An 18442-nucleotide genomic window follows, 5' to 3' on the forward strand; every position below is an offset into this window, starting at 1 on the left:
ATTTCTATGGGTATAACAGCTAACAGGCAAGTCTACAAAAGAACGTTTTTGTATAACCACTGAAACTTAAAATACCAAACATTGTAAAAATACCTAAATATGGTTTGTCTAATGAGTGTGCTTCAAAATGCCGCTAATAACTTTGGCCAACTAGGCTATTGCTTGTAAGGAATAGGCCAAATAAGCCTCAATTACTCAATTTACTGCACATTACATATAGGCCTACTTCCTAAAAACATGTCATTAAATGATCAATACATCTGCCAATCTAGTTCATTTTCATTAGCCTGTCACTAAACACGAGTACCCATTTGTGTCACTAGGGGGTAGGCTTTACCTTATTGTCCAAGCAGAGGACATGTTCTCATCAGTAACGTTTGTTTAACTTCAGACGATTTCCCGTAGTGTAGCTACCTCTATTAGATATACAATTTGTTTTAGATAATCTATATCATACAATTTTATAATGCCACTGAAAGCCTCAAATGCAAGTTAAAAAGCCGCAGGAAACCCCATTATCTGATCCCCCTAACGATTTGAAGTGTGTCGTGTGAAGATAAGGGATGAATTCAGAGTTCAATGTTAGCCTATAGCTTACTTAGATATATAGCCTAATAACCGGCCGATCATCGTGAATGTAAAACTTAATCACGCCATAAATCCTCCAATGAAGGCAATGCTTTTCCATCACTTACGTTCTTTATTAGGCATGTAAGTCTGTATTGTACTTTGATGTGTAACTTGGATAAACTGTAGGGCTGCACCTTCAGTAGAAAGTAAAAAAATATATTTTTTTTATGTAAAAACCCTTAACAGGTATGCTAGTTGTACTATCTCAAATTAACGTTAGTGGGCAAAGGGCGGATGGGAATGAGTCTAGCTATAGGCTGCAATTTCAAGACACCTCCCCGAATACACCTGATGAGTGGCACAACCACGGGAGTAATGTGTCAAGTAGAATAAAACAGACAGTAGCCTAGACACGGCTGACCTTACACAAACAAAGCAAATTGTCGACAGGCTACGGAACGTGAAAAAACAGAAGAGGGATCAGCATACTTGCACTCAAAAACTCACTGTCGTGACACGCAACTAGCCTACGTCGCTGAAGTTTCATCTCCGGAGGAAAGAAGGAAGATAGCTGAAAAACCAACAGCTCACCTGGATACCGTCACTGTAACCTAGCCTACTTGACACAAGGTTCGAAATGCGTTCACACAGCGATGACTGACGGAAGGTTAAACCAAGTAATCTGCAGGCAACGAAATTGTGTAGACTGACTTCGAAGACACGTCAAACTGTGAGTTGGCTAATATTTCTCTAATTAGAAGCCGTAAGTGTTGCCAGAATAGTTTGAAATGTTTAGATATGTAGCATATAGTTTTTGCTTTCAGTTCTTAGACCTAGTCTAACCACTCGTAGAAATGAAAACTAAAGAAATAGAATTGGCACTTGATGGCAATAATCTGAGGAAATATGGTGGGTCGTGATACATTCAATTGACACCAGAGACGGACAGAAACAAATTGTTACACGCATCGTTAGGCTTAATAGGCCTATAAAGCTGGCACGGATCAGTTAGCCTATGTTGGGTGTTTTTAAAGATCACCCTCTTTCTTGATTGCACCATTACGTAATTTGTCCCTCCAAGTAGCCACAAAAGCTGTAAAGTGTTCTCACCCTTTACAGAGAGGAACGACCTGATTGTGGAAACGCATAAGTCACCAATCCGGTACTGCAGGCTGAGTGGCTTCAGCCAAAGCACTGTGGCTAAAATATTTAGTGTCATATTTGTTTTTGTGCTTTTTGTGTTGCTCGTCCTTTCACAGAAGACAGCCAGAGTAGGCTACATGACTGTAACCTTAATGCTTTGTATTGTATTCAATAGTCTGTTCAGACACAGTGCCCCTCAACTTCCCTGACCACCTCATCCCTACAAAAAAGCAATAGGCCAACATTTTGTCTTTTTGATGACAAATACCAAAAGGCCTATCAAGCTAAATATATCAACAAAAGGGGGTTGTTTTGGATACATTATTTGTGTGCGCTTGGTAATGTCAAATGGTGATGATACCCCCTTTCCACAACCCAGCAGGGTGCCACCGTGTCCAGGGAGATGGATGATCGGGATACCGGAACTCTGAAGAGACTAAGCAATGTATTCTCCACCCTCAATGCAAAACTTCACAAAGACCGTAAGTGTTTCAAAGCTCCACCTGAAACTAAAGCTCCATGTCCCCAAGTGGTAATGGTCTGATGATTCTGCAAGTAGTCAAATCAGGAGCGATTCGCTTGGTACTGAATTGAAATGTGCCATGACAGGAGAGTCCCTTCATGACTGGGTCATTTAAGTACATTAATAGTAAATACATGGTTAGGTGTTAAATTGCTAAATTAAAGGCAAAATTGTTACTTAAAAAAGTGTTGTCAGAGTATGGCTGATCAGTGGGTGTCATGAATTCAAGTTTTCTTCCAAAGATTTCTTGCTCCCTTCCAGAGGCTCAATAAGATGCGATAAAACCACATTGAAATCATCAGATTAGTGATAATACCTCCGTATGTTATTTTCTCCTCTTATTCATTTTCCTGGATTCAGAGAGTCTCTAACTTTATTTACTCACAAACATGACCATTACAAAGTATAACTGTAAAAATGCCTAGCAGGTAGTGATGTAGAATTATGTCATGTGCAGTTTTCAGTTGAAGGGCATTTGCTGAATTTGCATAGACTGTACAGGAAGTAACTTCTTATCTGTGTCTGTAACATGCTCACAGGCAATGAGAATCCAGTGGTGTGCTTTACTTGTGTGCTCAGTTGTAATACAGTGGGATTCTCAGGTGTGCCAGATGTGTTACATGAGGTTTGGAACTATAATCTGTGGAAGGTTAGGTCTCCCAGGGGTGGACTGGGCAGCCCTGTCATAATATGTATGCTATAAATTGTTGGTCTTCTGTAGGCTTACATATGTGTTCATTGAGCTTCCTCATTCATTAGCCCTGGGTGTTGAAAATCACATCAAAGACGTTATTGTTAAGTGGCACTTCCCTTGTTTTTTCAGTGTGAACAAACTCTTTCATACTGTGTCACAGACAGCACTCTGGCCTTTTAGAACCTTTGCATTGTAGTCATGACAGACACAGTATTGCCATGGTACAGTAACATTGTTTGTCTTTTCGATTTATGGGAAGTCTGAGCAATGATTCAAGAAAGACCTACTATTTAACAAGCCGTACTCTCAGCTCAAGGAGGACAATGGTTAAAAGCATTTTGATACACTGTCCATAAGGTGAGGGAAGTTTTCCACCACTTCTCTGCTCAACCACTTGTGCCCAGGTCTAGGGTAGAGGTGTCTATGAAGTGAAAGAACATATGTAACGGTAGCCAACAGGTACAGTGCTCTGCAGTGAGTAAACCTCACTCCCGGACACCTTTAAAGGTGCAGTATGGAGGATTTAGAGTGATTGTGTTTTCATTAGCGTACAGTGAGCTCTTAATATCTATATAGGGAGTGGGTCCTCTTCCACGGAGTCTGCCATGTTGTGCCACCATGTTTCTACAGTAGCCCAGAACAGACAAACCAAAACACTGACACTAGAGAGGGCCTTTCACACCTGACAGTAACCGTAGTTTCTTCATGCCTAGGAAGGGAGAGGTATTCAGTTGGTTGCAATTTGCAGCCTCACCACTAGATTCCATTAAATCCTACATACTGTACCTAAGAGAGATGTGTTTGTGACAGATGCTAGCACCAATGAGTTTTAGCCTCCGCCTCCCATGGCCGAGGTTGCGAGTTCGAGTCCGATGTGGTACTGTGCTTGTCTACACAACATAGGTTACACATATTAGTTTGAACAGGTAGGTGGTAACAACTGCTAGGCTCTAGGCCTGTCGCATCTCCACCGGTGCCCATTAGGCTAGCTGAGGGGTCATCAGCCGGGGACCACCGTTCACGGATGTTTCGCCCCTTATCCCGGAACATCTCCTGGTGGTGGGGCAGTGAACAGGGACGTCTCTCAGTCACCCCCCGCAGCTAGCCTTCCTCAGGAGTTGCTGGCTCCCCATGACTTGTCCCGCCTCCTCAACCAAAGTCTACACAACATAGGTTACACATATTATAGAGTTAGCATAGAATTTGTTTCCCTGCTGCTCTCTGAGATTATACAGATGACCCATCCACTGACCTGCTCTGCTAATTTGTCAGAGTATGAACAACTGAACTGAAGACCAGAGTGTAAGCTGTGAGAGAAATGAAAAGCAGAAGGTTTCATTAAAACAGACATTACTGCTCTAATTTCACCATTTGTACTTGTCTTTGTTTAATATACACATGATATCAACAACAAAAGCCATTTTTGTTTTACCATTAGGAGGAGAGAGGGCTCCTCCTGGTCCAAACTCAGGTCCCCAGGCACCAGAATCTTCCCGCACCCAGGACCAGAGCAATGCCAGCGGGCACTTCTTCTTCGAGTACCTGGTGGTGGTCAGCCTCAAGAAGAGGAGGGACCAGGAGGGCTACGAACCACAGATAACTTACCAGTTCCCTAAGGTTAGACTTAGGTTAGAGACACAACACAGACGTGTGTAAATAAAAGTACTGGGCTGTTGATTGGTTGACAGTTAAACTTATTTTTTTACATGACAGTGTCTCATCTTGCCAATGCTTTTACTCTACATGACTAGTAACCAGTGGCGTCTCTGGCACGGAAAGCCTGGTAGGACACAATACACTCTGTATGGGCAGCATCTGACTCGTCAGGGAAACTACACACAAATCTGCTTGTTCAGTGAATCCAAAAAACGAACGCCCCTCATCAATGAAATCACAAATGCACATATTAAAGTAACACGGCAGAGGAGTTAAGATAAGATAAGATAAGATAAGATAAACTTTTATTAATCCCGTGAGGGAAATTCAGTTGTCATAGCAGCAAGGTAGTAGGAATAGGACTCAAGTATCTATATACATAACATCAAAAATAAATTAATACAAATTTGAATAAGAATAAAATAAATAGATAAAATAAATAGACAACATAGCACAACTCTGCTGGCGTACATTACATAAAACCTATGTTCAGTTGTGTTGGTTGTGGAGTCTGATGGCTACTGGCACAAAGGACTGGCCAAGGCGATTTGTGGTGTGCCGAGGAGGGATCAGTCTGGCTGAACGTGCTCCCCATCTGCTGTAGCTCGTCATAGAGGGGATGGGAGGGGTTCCTCAGGATAGCATCCAGCTTCCTCCTCGTCCTCTCCTCCGCAACTGCCTCCAGGTTGTCCAGTTTTATTCCCACCACGGAGCCAGCCTTCCTTACCAGCTTGTTTATCTTGTTTGCATCCCTTGTGTTGATGTTACCCCCCCAACACACCACGCCAAAGAAGAGGACACTGGCTACTACAGACTGGTAGAACATCTGCAGCAGCCTATTGCATACTTTAAAGGACCTGAGACGCCTCAGGAAGTACAAGTTGCTCTGCCCCTTCCTGTAAAGGGCCTCATTGTTGTCAGTCCAGTCCAGTTTGTTGTTAATATGTACACCCAAGTTATCAAGCAGTATACAATCACGTGGTCTGCAACTGTAATAACACATCCAAATCAACAGTTCAGAGCAGGGAAACTCCTTCTTTTCCAGGCATTAACTTAGAGCCAAAATAACACGCCTTGTAATAATGCAATAGACTAACCAGTGATGTTCATTGCTTGAAAAGAAAAGATGCACGACGATCTTCATCTGGGCAAGTTGTCAATAACTTTTCTGTCCCTAATCCATGAATGAATTTTCAATTGATAGCATAGCAAGGGCATGTATCCTTTTGTTGCCTTTTCAACGTCGAAAAATGTCTCTCTGACTCAGCAGTGGTCGTTGGTGTAGCGATTATGACTTTAGTAGTGATGCTAGCAGTGTTTTTCTCTTGAACCACTCTAGACTGAAGGAGCGTTTTTTGTCCTTTCCATGATGTTGAAATCCTCCGGCTGTTGTGGTCCCAAACATTAAATCTCTCAGTTTTGCTCTAATGGCATGGTACTAAACTTGCCAACTTGATTTATTATATTGCCTTGCTATTAGAAGTGGCTAGTATAACTGTGATGACTAACAATAGCTAGTTGTGTAGGAACGCTGATACTAAAAACAATGCTTACTTAATGTCTTGACATTTGTCATTGTGTTATTTTTTATTGGTTATAAATAATTGGCCAACATAACCCTGCCCAAAGCTCATTATTGAAAGCACGTTGAACATGCGCACAGCATTTCCAAGTGTCAATGTGGTTAAACAAATGCTAAGGGGGTGGCCCCATTCTCACTAAAGGAAGACTGTTAGGATCAGTACTGCCCTTTACTCTACAGTTACAGGAAGATACTTGGAATGTATCGGACAGCACTACCGTTGTCATATGTAATAAACACGCAACAATGTTAGTTACCAAGAAGAAGAAAAATATTAATTTTATTTAGACGCCACTGCTAGTAACACTCTGACAGCGGTTAACACTGTTGGATTCTATGCATGTATAATCCCATGCTCTAATATTGCTATCTGGATTTTATTTCAATTTTATTGATATAGCACCAAAACAATAGAATTGTCTCAAGGTGCTTAACATGGTATATACATGATGCATACAAAATTGATAGAGGATAAGGTAGGGAGAGAGCATTCAAGTATTGTTGAACAGCTTAGTGGGTATACAGTGTGCGTTAGGTTACTATTACAAGGGTAAGTAGAGTAATGGAACAGAAAACTAGGCAGATGGTGGCAATTATTTACATTGCAGGAAAATGCTAGCACAGAGTATGGGGTAGAATAAGTGTATGATCGTGTGGAGGGGGTGGGTAGGTGTAGGCCGATGGTTTCTACAGTAGATCAGGTGGAGAGACTACAGCAGCATCCCACAGCGGAGATAGTCTAGACTAGGTGGGTAGAGTGCGGCTGCCAATACACACATACCTATGTACACACTAATGGATATGGTGATGAGGAAAACAATGTTTCCACAGCCATCAGCATTTGCGAGCAAAGGTCACGCTATAAGAGAGAGAAAATTTGGATCTAATCTGTCTAATCTAATCTGTTGCAAAATTGCGTTAGTGTGAAGGTTGTTGTTTGATATCAGTAATGTGTGTAAAAAATCTCACAACTTGTGCTCTTTGTTTGTCAGCGTGATGCAATGGGTCAGTGGCAGAAAGAAGATGAGGAGAAGTCTTTGAAGGCCATCCCTCTCTTTTGCTTTCCTGAGGGTGGGAATTGGGCCCCCCTGACTGAGTACACCAGGTACACACACACACAAACACGCAAGCACACACACACAAAATACAGTAGCTTGCAAAAGTACTCAACCCCCCTCAAAGTCATCACCATTTTCACAATTACACAAGATACTTACACATATTTTCCCACTCAGTATTTGTATTGCAGATATTTATGCTAATTTGTTTCCATAGGTTATATAGTTATTTTTCTTCTAACAAAAACAATACAATAATTCATATTTGAAATATACTACTTGCATTAGTAAATTATATAATATGCATTATATAAAGACAAATTATTCACAAATGGTACAGGGGTGCCATTTAGTTAACCATAACTGATCATAATTAGGTAGTATCTATGAGTGCTTTTAAAGTAGAGATTTCCTTCTGGCAATGAAAATCACCCTGTCTAAGGGTCATCAGGCAGGTTGTAAAATAACAATGATGTCCAATTGAGCACCTTTGGATCCATAATAAGAAAGTGGAAGTTGCATCACACAAGCCGGATTTACCCAACCTGGCGTAAATCTAACACTGCCAGTGCCTCAAGAAACACCATCTCAGTCGTGAAATTTGGCAGTGGACATGTTATAATGTGCGGATATTTCTCGTCTGAAAGAACTGGGAAACTTTTTTGAATTGATTGAAGAATGAATGGAAATAAATTCTACACAATATCACTAGAAAACCTGTCTCAGTCTATTGAGGTTTTATCAACCAATGGGTCGATTACCCAAGGCACAAGGCTAAAGCAGCTCAAAAACACTAAAGTGAGTATTCTAGAATGGCTCAGTGAAAGCTCTGATCAAAACTCTACTGACAATCTGTGGCGCTAGGAAACAACGTGCCCACATGGAAACAACTGTTCAATCTCGTTGATACACCCCCCACAGTCATGTAGAGTGCAGGGTGTAGTTGTTTGTAGTGCATGCTTTTCATAGGAGGATGTCAAATGGAACAAATTTACCCTCATTTCCTCAGCAGCAACAACCTAGAAACCTAGTAAAAACACCCATTACATACCACTACACTTTCAATAGGGATGTGGTAAGGGGGCTGCAGAAAATAAATCAGTTTTACTGTTGCTGGTCTTTTACCATAAGTGAATGTAGCTCTTCTACCCTTTAGTGGTATTTTCTCACTGGTGATACAGTTTGGCAAAATGCAACCACAAAGGTCATAATTATATAACTCCAAAGTGTGAATTTACTTCAGCTAATGACCGTTGTCAAAGCAGTAAAGTCTCTACTTTACAAACTCATTATATACCTAAGTATTGGGCTAAAAGTACTCCAGCAATGAAAATGTGTAGCAGTAATCGTGCAAAACAATGGACTTTATTTGGCTTCACGATGTTCTCTTTGTTTGGATGTGTTTGTTGTCTGTTTTCATTCCATGACTGGGAAAGTCAAAAGAAAGGTGCAAAAGAAACATGTGAAGCCTCATGTCATGGATTTGTATAGCAGATTTTTTGTGTATTACTATCTTGTTTTGATGTGAGCGTTCTATCTGACCCTTTGATCTTTTATGTTTTCAGTGAAACTTTCTCTTTCGTTTTGACTGAAATTGATGGTAGCAGGCGGAATGGCTATTGCAGAAGATTACTGGTAATGAAACTCTGTTCACATTAATGTAATATATAATACATTTAATAAATCATATAATATATAACACCACATCTGATTCTTTTATGATTGAATCTTAATCAAACTAAAGTAAAAATGAAATGAAATCCCATGTGCGTTTTGTGTAATGTCAGCCGACTTAACCTGACCTAACCAAAGTAGACCTCAAGAAGACCCATAGCTGGAATTGGTATTAATATATGAATGTAAATAAAGCTTTATTCATTTGCATCACTATTTCTCCGTGGACTTTCTAATACTGTTTGTGACCTGAGGATAGAACTGAAACAGAGACTGCTTACTTTCAGCCGACTGGCAGAGGAGCACGCCCGCCAGAGGCCTACTGCATCATCAGTCGTGTTGCTTGCTTCGGCCTCTTCTCAAAGGTGAGCAAAACCAGCCTATCCAGGCGAATAGAGTCCCTCTTCTATATGCCGCTTCTCCAGCCAACCACAGCATTGAAAAGAACACTGGGGACCACTGACTGGTAAAACATCTGCAGGAGTTTCCAGCAGATGCTGAAGGACCCCAACCTCTTCAAGACAAAAAGCCAGCTCTGCCCCTTCCTACTTAAAGCATCTTGGGGAAACTGCTTCTGACGCATACAATTGAAAAAGACACTCAAGCATTCACATACAAGCATAAACTATACAATTCATTAGGGAGGCAAATAAAAACAGGTACACACATGAACCAGATAAAAGTAAGAATAGGTGTTTCACCACCTGCAAACCAAAATGCTCTGATTTCCCCCAAATTCAACACTTCTCACCACTTCTGTGCCTTAAAACAGTTTGAGGAAGGAAGCATTCATTTGCTCTCTGGTCATCACAGCAAAACCCAGTGCTACTGGTTGTTCACAGGAAGTTAGAGTTAAAGCACACCCACACCACACCAGTCATCTTCAGTCTGTCAGCCTCCCCCTTCACCGCAGATCCCCTGGCTTTACAAGCACTTGAAACATGAATTCCTGGATTGGATAGTAAGTGCTGAAGACATGAGTGTGTGTTTACCTGGCAGATATTCGATGAGGTGGAGAAACGCAGGCAGAAGTCCATGGCCATGATCTACCCCTTCATGCAGAGCCTGAGGGAAGCACCTTTTCCTGCCCCCGGCAACACAGTGAAGATCAAGAGCTTCATTCCCGAATCTGGCACTGAGGTACTGAGCAAATGCACACACGGCCAGTTGCTTTTGCTCGTTTAACTGAGGTTTTGTCTTAAAGAGGAAAAGTTACATGCAATGTGCAAAATCTAAAGAAAACATTAACCAATGTGGTTTTAGGTTAAAAATGAAGTGTTGCTTTTATGAACCCTCCGACACAAGTCTCTTTTAGACACATTTTTCCCACTTGTTGTCAGATCATCAGTCTTACACGACCCATGGACTCATGGCTAGAGCATGTGGACTTCCGGACACTCTTCCGCTGCCTTAGGGATGAGGAGGTGCTTCAGGTGTTTGCTGCCACAGCGCTGGAGCGCCGCATTATCTTCCTTGCTGATGAGCTCAGGTAGACTTGACTACCCATATTAATTGTTGGTTCTAGAATATTCTCTGTGACATCATTCTTGTCTTATATCATATGATTATAATTAAGATTGGCACACTGTTGCAAGGTGCAACTTTCTTACGTTCTTATCTTTTTAAAACTGTTTTTTTTTTTTTTTTTTTACATATTTTTGTGTTTAGATACATTACTTCATTCAGGTTTTGTAATGTTTCTTAACATTAAAAGGCAAAACCAATTTAAACATGAAATATCTTTATATGCGCTACAGCACCCTGTCCCAGGTCATCCATGCAGTAGCTGCCTTACTCTACCCATTCACATGGCAGCACACTTTCATCTCCATTGTGCCTGAGGTTCTCATTGACGTTGTCATGGCGCCCACTCCATATTTGCTGGGTGTCACACGCAACATGCTGGACTTGGTCGAGGACCACAGTGATGTGAGTAGCCTGCTCAATGGGTGCTACATAGTAACACATTGCCAAAGACAAAGTTTACATGATTTTCATGATTCACCCGTTCAGATGACGTCACAAGGCACTTACTTCCAAGGCAGTGTGTTATGTGTTGAGTCTCGTGTGCTGTTCTCAGTAAAAAGCCTCCAGCTTGTTGTCCTGCCTCTTAAGTTTGTGTATGTGCTGTTTAATGTTGAATCCCCTTGGAGATTAAGGAAACATTGAGGAATGTGGACCTTTTTTTTTACGAAGGCTCGTGTTTTTTGTTTAGGGATTCTCGATGGTCAGTAAAGACTTGGCTTTGTGTCTTGTGAGGACTTCCAGATGTCTAGTGATGTTGATTAAGTAAACTGGATTAGAGGATGTGGCCACGGGCCAGGGTTGGTGATTTTTTTTGTTTCTGTTTTGTTCTCAATTTACAGCTGCTTATCGTTGATCTGTCAGAGGGTGCAGAGGAGAGGTTCATCATGCGGGTGAGCGACTTTAAACAGATACATTGAAGGCATGTATGAGTAGACTCTAGAGAAAGAAACTGGAACCAGTTTTGTTTTTCTCTCGAACACACACACACACACACCAATGAGTCAAATTCACAAGCGTCCTCTCTGTTCTCTTTCGTTTTCACATGATTCTAATTATTTTGTAGTTCAAACCATTAAAGTATTTGTCGCAGAACACCACCAAAGCACTCCCTCTAGACCCACAATAGCGTTAACCCTAGACTTTCCTCCATTTTTCTAACAGCTAGGGGATGAGGACACTATAATTCCAGCCAAACTGCAGGAGGAATTACTGCAAGAACTCAGTGCCATACAACCAAACTCAAGTGAGAAGATATTTCTTTTCTGCTTCATTAGTTGTTTTGTTATGTTGGGTCTGGTGTACACAACATTTTTGCTCTGTTTATATGAGAGCTGCTAAGGCTTGGAGATGCAACAGTGGTTATGCAACAGTGGTTGCGCACATATCACACACTATTAGATGAGTATGCTGACTGGCTACATCGAGGCTGACAGCATTTTAGGGAATTCATTTGGTGTACTGTCATTTAACGCTGATGTTGCATTAAAACATAACACAGCGTCGTACTGGTGGTTAATGGTTCTCACAGAAACTGCTGTGTTGTTGACTTTCAGCTGCCGAGGAGTTGAACAGGGTTATCTCTGAGGCTTTCCTGTCTTTCTTTGTGAAGACGGTCGGACACTTTGGGAGCCATGTGAAGCGTGGAGGCAGTGGAGGGCAGCCCGGCGTCTTCAACAGAAAGAGCTTCTGCAAGGCCACAGAGCATAAGGCCAATCGCCATTTTGTTAAGCATTTTGTGGAGACACAAATGTTTGACATCTTCATACAGGAGGTGGAAAAGCATCCCAATCGGGAAGGTCAGAGATGTTCCCCTGTGGGGAAATGAAATTACCATTTTATCAGTAATCTAAGTGGACATACAGTCTTTCTCTCAGTGTATGATCTTTAACAAAAGAAGACTATTGTATAGATAATTGAATAACCTCTATGTTATGTTACATAATGTATAATCATATCAACCCTTGTGTCTGTTATTTTCAGGTTTCTTTCATAAAAAAGTTGCTGAATATGAACAGAAAAAGAAAACCGAGAAGGCCAAAGGTGGATGGGGACGTGTGGGATTTGTGTAAGGCTGGACATCATGAGCAGAGCACTGTGGATCACCGCTTTATTTTGAATTCCACCTTCTCAGTACACATTATGAGCTTGGCTTTAAGTGTGACTTTTTCTCTTCTAACCAAACTCCTGTTTTTAGAAGATGGTGAGAGTCAGCTGAAAGTGTTTAGTGTTTTATTATTCCTTAGGTGTAAAACACAGTGTGTTTTAAAAACAACTCGGCTGCTGTCACTGGTTAACCTCAGCAACCTGGTATGAATGCGCATTCCTTTCCTGGTTTAACATTTGCAGTTGGGTTCTTTTCATGAACAATTCTTAACTGGAAATCTGTAGCTTTAAGGATGTGTAGCCTCAATGGAATCAGGGACATTCAGGAAACAGAGTTTCTTACTAAAGCACTGTTTTCATAAAGACTTAATGTTCTGGGTATTAAGTTCATGTTTTTTATTTTATTTGAGATGTTCTTTCCCTTTCTTCCCTAGTCTATAGCAGACTTAAGATGATATACTATTACTCCACTGTGTCAAAGTGAGAAGGCTATAACTGCTTGGAAGGGTATTTAGTTGGATGATATGTATAATGTTCATATTTATTGCACTTCTATTGTTAAAAAATTGTTATCTGCTAAATGAGAATATAAGGTGCTTGTTCGTTCGAGCATTTTTCATTTAGTATTTCAACTATCAACTATGTAAATGTATGCACACACCTTGTGAAGATGGTGTATTTGTGTTACACATAAAAAAGCACTTTGTTTTAGTTTTGTGAATAAAATATGACTTAAAACCTGGGAGTATTTGTTTGATAAAATACTGCATTTAGCTATAGATGTAACTGAAGACTTGAGTTGATGTCTAATGTCATGCTCCGCTGTCACTTTTGTAATGTTATAAGAGTAAACCAGGCTTTATTGAGAGCAAATGCTGCTTTCATCTGTCTCCTTTATTATTGTCCATAATTCAATGTGGAAAGATAAACATACCTGAAATGTAGAGCATTGTACTGACAGGATATATGCTCATTGGTTACGCTCCCAATCAACAACTGATTCTAGAGTAGTAAATCTCTGGTAGCAAAATATACAATTTATATAAACGTATCTTCTGAAAGGCCAGTATATGAGCCATCATAATGGACTGAATCCCTTAGATGCTCACATGTAAAAAAGATGAGTCCCAATGTTCCTACCAGTTCGTATCAGGTGTCTTAATGCAAATAATTGCATAGAGGTTTAAAAATAGTAGAAAATGCAACATGCTCAAAAAGCACAGCATTGATGGTTGTAGTGGCTCATCCTGGCTCATCCTTTTTCTGTAGACAGTTTAGTTTTTGACTACAAAAATTACAATACTGAACTACAATACTGTACAGTAAAATACAGTTTGACAGATATTTAATTTCAAATTCTTGTTAGTTTTACCGTTGTAAATGTTAGAGGATAACAGATTCTCAGAAGAATGTCCCTAGGTTTGATAAATCATTGAAGATTGTTGATCATTGTTACTTGGGCATGTGAAATTACTGCAACATGGCATTATGCGGTGAGATCATTAGCAATGACTACATATTTCATAGTTACATGTTCGCTTGGACTTACTCCTCGTGCATTAGAAATGTGAAGACACTTCTTGTCCACACCCCTGTGTAAACGTTGCAACCCATGTCATTATTCTCAACAGTTTTGCTTTAGTGCCCCCTGCAGCTCATCTCAGTAACATACTAAATGACAAGAAGAAAACACTTTTTTTTTGCCAAAAAAAAAAGGCCTTATTTGTCTTAATACTGCGAAAGCATGATCAGTTCCCCACTCTGTGGAAGTGTGACATAATTTATGTCAGAATCTGGTGCATTTTCTTAGAATAATCTAAACATTTTCATAATCATAACTGTTATGACACCAGTCACAAAATATAAATAACCTTTGTGTTATTTGGGTGTTAGTAATCTCTTCATATAACTAATGTGACCTTTTGAGACTGGCAGGGCTGGCTTAGTTCAGAAGCTAAAAGCTAAATATTTGCAGCTCTAACATTCCATTAGACAGAATCTCAAATACAGCAAAAATGAAACCTTGTCATTTGTAACCTTAAGCTCATTTCACCTAACTCAGGTCCTCTCCTCAGAGCTTCTGAACACTCCATTGTGGAGCATATACAAAGGTTCCGGTCCGGTTGCCAGGGGGACGGTTGTTCTCTACTCTAGATGCCGCCGGCGAGTAGAGGGGAGTTTTCTCCTGGATTCAGAGGGCCGATGACGCCATAGTGCGCTGACTCATACAGATGACTGCTATGAAGCACTGCCTCTGCTCTCAGGTTGATTTTCTGTCATGGTTCAGTTTCACACAGAAGTAGGGTAAGAGTGACATTCATGCATACTTTTAATAATATGTTAACTCAAGCAGATCAATAAAATGTATTTGGTGACAGACTTTATATAGTCAAATAGAGGAAAGGGCAAATGGGAAACAATCAGGAAGGGAGGTTGGTAAATGATGCTCACCTGGAAGTCCCGGATGTAGGTGAAGAAGAAGCTGACGAAGGAGAGGGCCAGCGACCACTCGGAGATGGTGCTAATGAGATGAGCTGTGAAGCCCTGCCACAGAAAGCCTGGTCAAACTCTCCAATAGGTTTTATCTTACAGTTCACTAGGTTTCATTATGGTGACAGATACAGTATCTTTGTCATTGCTTCAATCGCTCATGCACTCGAGTAAAGTAATGTGCATGTGCAAAAGTAAAAAAATAAAAAATGATAAGGTTTCACAGGTTTTATTGCATTAGCTCAGGGTATGCCAGCTTTTGTTCATTTCTTGCACTTGACACAGTGTTTAAATGTCAACCCCAACCAGTCATGTAATGGATATGAAACTGTGAGAGATCATGCTGAACTTCCTCTATTTTCACAAAGGTGGAAAGTGATAATTTAAGTATCAAACAACAGACATGATGCAAAACACAAAAACACCATATCATGGATATAAGACACACTCAACATTCAAGCTTGTATTACTAAAACCTTACTGTTTCTCCTGGGATCCAATGTAGTTTCTTTGACAGATCCACCCCAGGCAAACTGCTGTACATGATCATGGATGACACAAACACTGAGGGAGCACCAGGTTAAGGAGCACTCTGGTGTAGCACACAGATTACAGTCACTATGGGGAAAACTCAAATACAGTAATGACATGTGAGACTGTGAATGTGACTGTGACATGTGACTGAATGTAGTGAAACCAAAGAGAGGATGAGGGCAAAATTTCCAGAACATTCATTAGATAAGGAAGTGAAAAAGTGAAATAGTAACAAACTGATCTAAATCTACAGGTGCCATTTTTAATTATTCAAAACAGTCTCTGCTCTCTTAATAAATTCAACATTTAAAAATATATTAGAGATTTTTTCTGGTTTTTCACTAACCACTCTGTGCACAACTAGCGTTCTCCAATGACATATGTTATTTTCAGTATTTCAGCATTTGGACTGATTTCTCAAATGAATACTCCTTAAGATAACGTCTTATGGTGTCTTAATCATTAGGAACCCTGATGGGAATTGTACACAGCCACAGCAACACCAGGGTGATTATGTGCATATCACAGGAAGTAGGAATGCTAGAAAAGAAGCATACCCTGAATCATCTGAATAGGTTAAAGAGGTTAAATGTAGTCACTGGGGAAGGATACTGCTGATACTGCTGGCTGTGCTCCAGGCTGCCACACTTAAGCGAGTCCAGAACATGCTTTTGCTGTGGACATGTGGTTGCATATGATAGGAAACCCCAGTCTGCACCATGATGTACAGCGCCCCAACACCAAAGGTCATCACTGCCCCTACTATGTGGATGGAGAAGATCGTGGTTTTCTGGAGAGAGAGAGAGACCATGAAAGTGAAGGATTGGTGGGGGAAAAAGATATAAAAACCAGGTCATGCGAGTCAGGGAATGTTGTCCTACCTGAAAATTTCCTACAACGCACATGCCCAGGGAGCTGGTCCAGCCAAGAATAATACCCAGTAGGTTTAGCTGATGGAGTCTGGTTTGTCCCTGGTCTATTAGTGCTTCGACCTGTTTATACCGCACGTAAGTAGTGGCGATACCTGTGGAATTATCAAATCGTGACACACAGTGTGAAAGATCTGAGTAAGATTAATCCTTTCTGTTACACATATTCACAATCACACCATCAAAAGAAACCATTCAGTGGTTTGGTGGCCAGGAGTAAGATTGTGCTTGATTGGAATGCATTAAAAACTATTCAAATGGAATATTTACAGCCCTGACACCATTCAGTCCATGTACTGCAGTCTTGTGAACAGACATTATAGATATGACAGACGTACTGTCAGACAGACAGACAGACAGACAGAGAGAGAGAGAGAGAGAGAGAGAGAGAGAGAGAGAGAGAGAGAGAGAGAGAGATAAAAGGGTAGGTACTATACCAAGGAATGCAGAGATGTTGAGCATAATCCCAAACACACATCTCTCAGGGGCTTCAGACCCAGTGTCGCTTCAGACGTAACACATAAAAGGTAAGTAAACACACACTTTGGATATAAATACACAAATGTAAAACAAATGAATTTCTGAAAAAAATGACACATTCTAGCCTGTGCAAAACAATAGGTTTGACATGAAGATATTTGGAGCTAGAAGAACCTTCTTGCTTTTCACATTGAATAACCTAGGCCTAATGTCATGCAGTTTCCAAATGAAACATCTACATGGATATTTCATTCACATAACATTATATATTACATTTCCCATTATTACACAGATCAATGAAATGAATCTCTTCTAACAATATAAATCCAAACTGGAAACATCCACACTAACGAAACAGCATTACAAGACACACCAACTAAGCAAATATCCTTTTGACTCAGTCCTCTTACCTTATATATGGCACCAAGGGGTCAACGTGCTTCAACAACACGGCAGTGATGTAGGCAAAGACGAAAGTGGCAGCGGTCCAAATCACTAGAGCCACAGGTAGTATACACATACCCTGCTGAAACCACCACATTGCTGTGTTTTGGTGTGGCTGTAACCTGATGAGACTGCAAGACAGATGTGAGAGAATTTAGTAAACGGCTAGATATGAAAATACAAGGGCTCAGTTAAGGGATTACTGTAGACAATGCTTTCATGTGCAGTTCTAGTCTACATTTAGGGTACTGTGTATAGCTTTTCCATCCGAGGGCACAGCCTAGGAGAGCATGGTTCCTGTTTCTCCAGAAAGTGAAAGTGTGGACCTGCTGAACACCATTTTTATTCTCGGTTCCGCTCAACTTGTGCAACCAACTGCCGAAACAGATTTGATAATACTGTTGCATTGGAGAGAATGTCTAACTGTGTGAATGGACAAATGCTGAAAGAGCTGTCAGATTACCTAAATTTGGATCATGCTTGACTAGTGCGACTATTAGTCGTTATGACTGTTATATCTCCTAATTAATAATCACATATTTGTGTTAAGATGAAGACAACATACAGGGAAATTGACAGAGATATTAAACTGAAAATCTTATCTTTAAGTGACATTAACGTGGACTGGCTGATGGACATTGAGATAACGTTAGCGAGGTTAGCTGGCTAGCTAAAGGAGAAGTCGCTTACCTTTCAAAGTTGTATTCTTAATGTCACGTCATTGTAAGGATAGACGCAAATCATTTACATGTTGACACGATAATACATCTGGAAAGACGAGAAATGCAATCTCAAAAACAATTTCGCCTCCAATAATTAAAAGTACATGACACAGAGGGAGGTCTGTCCGGGGTCTTTCACACAACTCTTGCCGACTCGAGTGTAGCCTACTTCCTGTTTTTTTTTTTTGTCGTAAAAGTGCCCGGATAATCACAACAGCGTAGTCGGCTACTTAAAGCCACAATGTCTGTGTCCATGCAAGGCAAGCGTTAGAAATGTTTCATAATAATGTAGTTAAAGAAACAGTAATAACCA

General features: G+C 40.5%; 2 protein-coding genes across 3 annotated transcripts; one reads left to right on the plus strand and one right to left on the minus strand.

Annotated features, from left to right (window-relative positions):
* The first annotated feature begins 863 nt into the window (after positions 1-863).
* On the plus strand, positions 864-13268 carry dennd2db (DENN/MADD domain containing 2Db). Of its 2 annotated transcripts, none has more exons than XM_031567301.2 (13): positions 864-1300; positions 2096-2195; positions 4369-4547; positions 7161-7273; positions 8792-8861; positions 9188-9265; positions 9900-10040; positions 10241-10389; positions 10658-10829; positions 11267-11317; positions 11589-11670; positions 11981-12223; positions 12408-13268. In XM_031567301.2, exons 2-13 carry the CDS (start codon positions 2117-2119, stop codon positions 12494-12496), a joined length of 1446 nt encoding a protein of 481 aa, XP_031423161.1. In that variant the 5' UTR covers positions 864-1300; positions 2096-2116; the 3' UTR covers positions 12497-13268. The 2 variants fall into 2 exon arrangements, with proteins under 2 accessions (XP_031423161.1, XP_012683418.1); XM_012827964.3 differs by having other exon boundaries at positions 865-1300; positions 2093-2195.
* Positions 13269-14336: 1068 nt separating this feature from the next.
* Positions 14337-18280, minus strand: dram2b (DNA-damage regulated autophagy modulator 2b). The gene is made up of 8 exons (XM_012827843.3): positions 18098-18280; positions 17374-17538; positions 16921-16988; positions 16436-16578; positions 16167-16344; positions 15502-15584; positions 14982-15074; positions 14337-14803 (listed from the first exon to the last, which is right to left on the minus strand). The coding sequence occupies exons 2-8, from the start codon at positions 17502-17504 to the stop codon at positions 14681-14683; spliced, it is 819 nt and encodes a 272-aa protein (XP_012683297.1). The 5' UTR covers positions 17505-17538; positions 18098-18280; the 3' UTR covers positions 14337-14680.
* Between the last annotated feature and the right edge of the window lie 162 nt (positions 18281-18442).

Source organism: Clupea harengus, chromosome 5 (genome assembly GCF_900700415.2).
Source record: "Clupea harengus chromosome 5, Ch_v2.0.2, whole genome shotgun sequence".
Taxonomy (NCBI): domain Eukaryota; kingdom Metazoa; phylum Chordata; class Actinopteri; order Clupeiformes; family Clupeidae; genus Clupea; species Clupea harengus.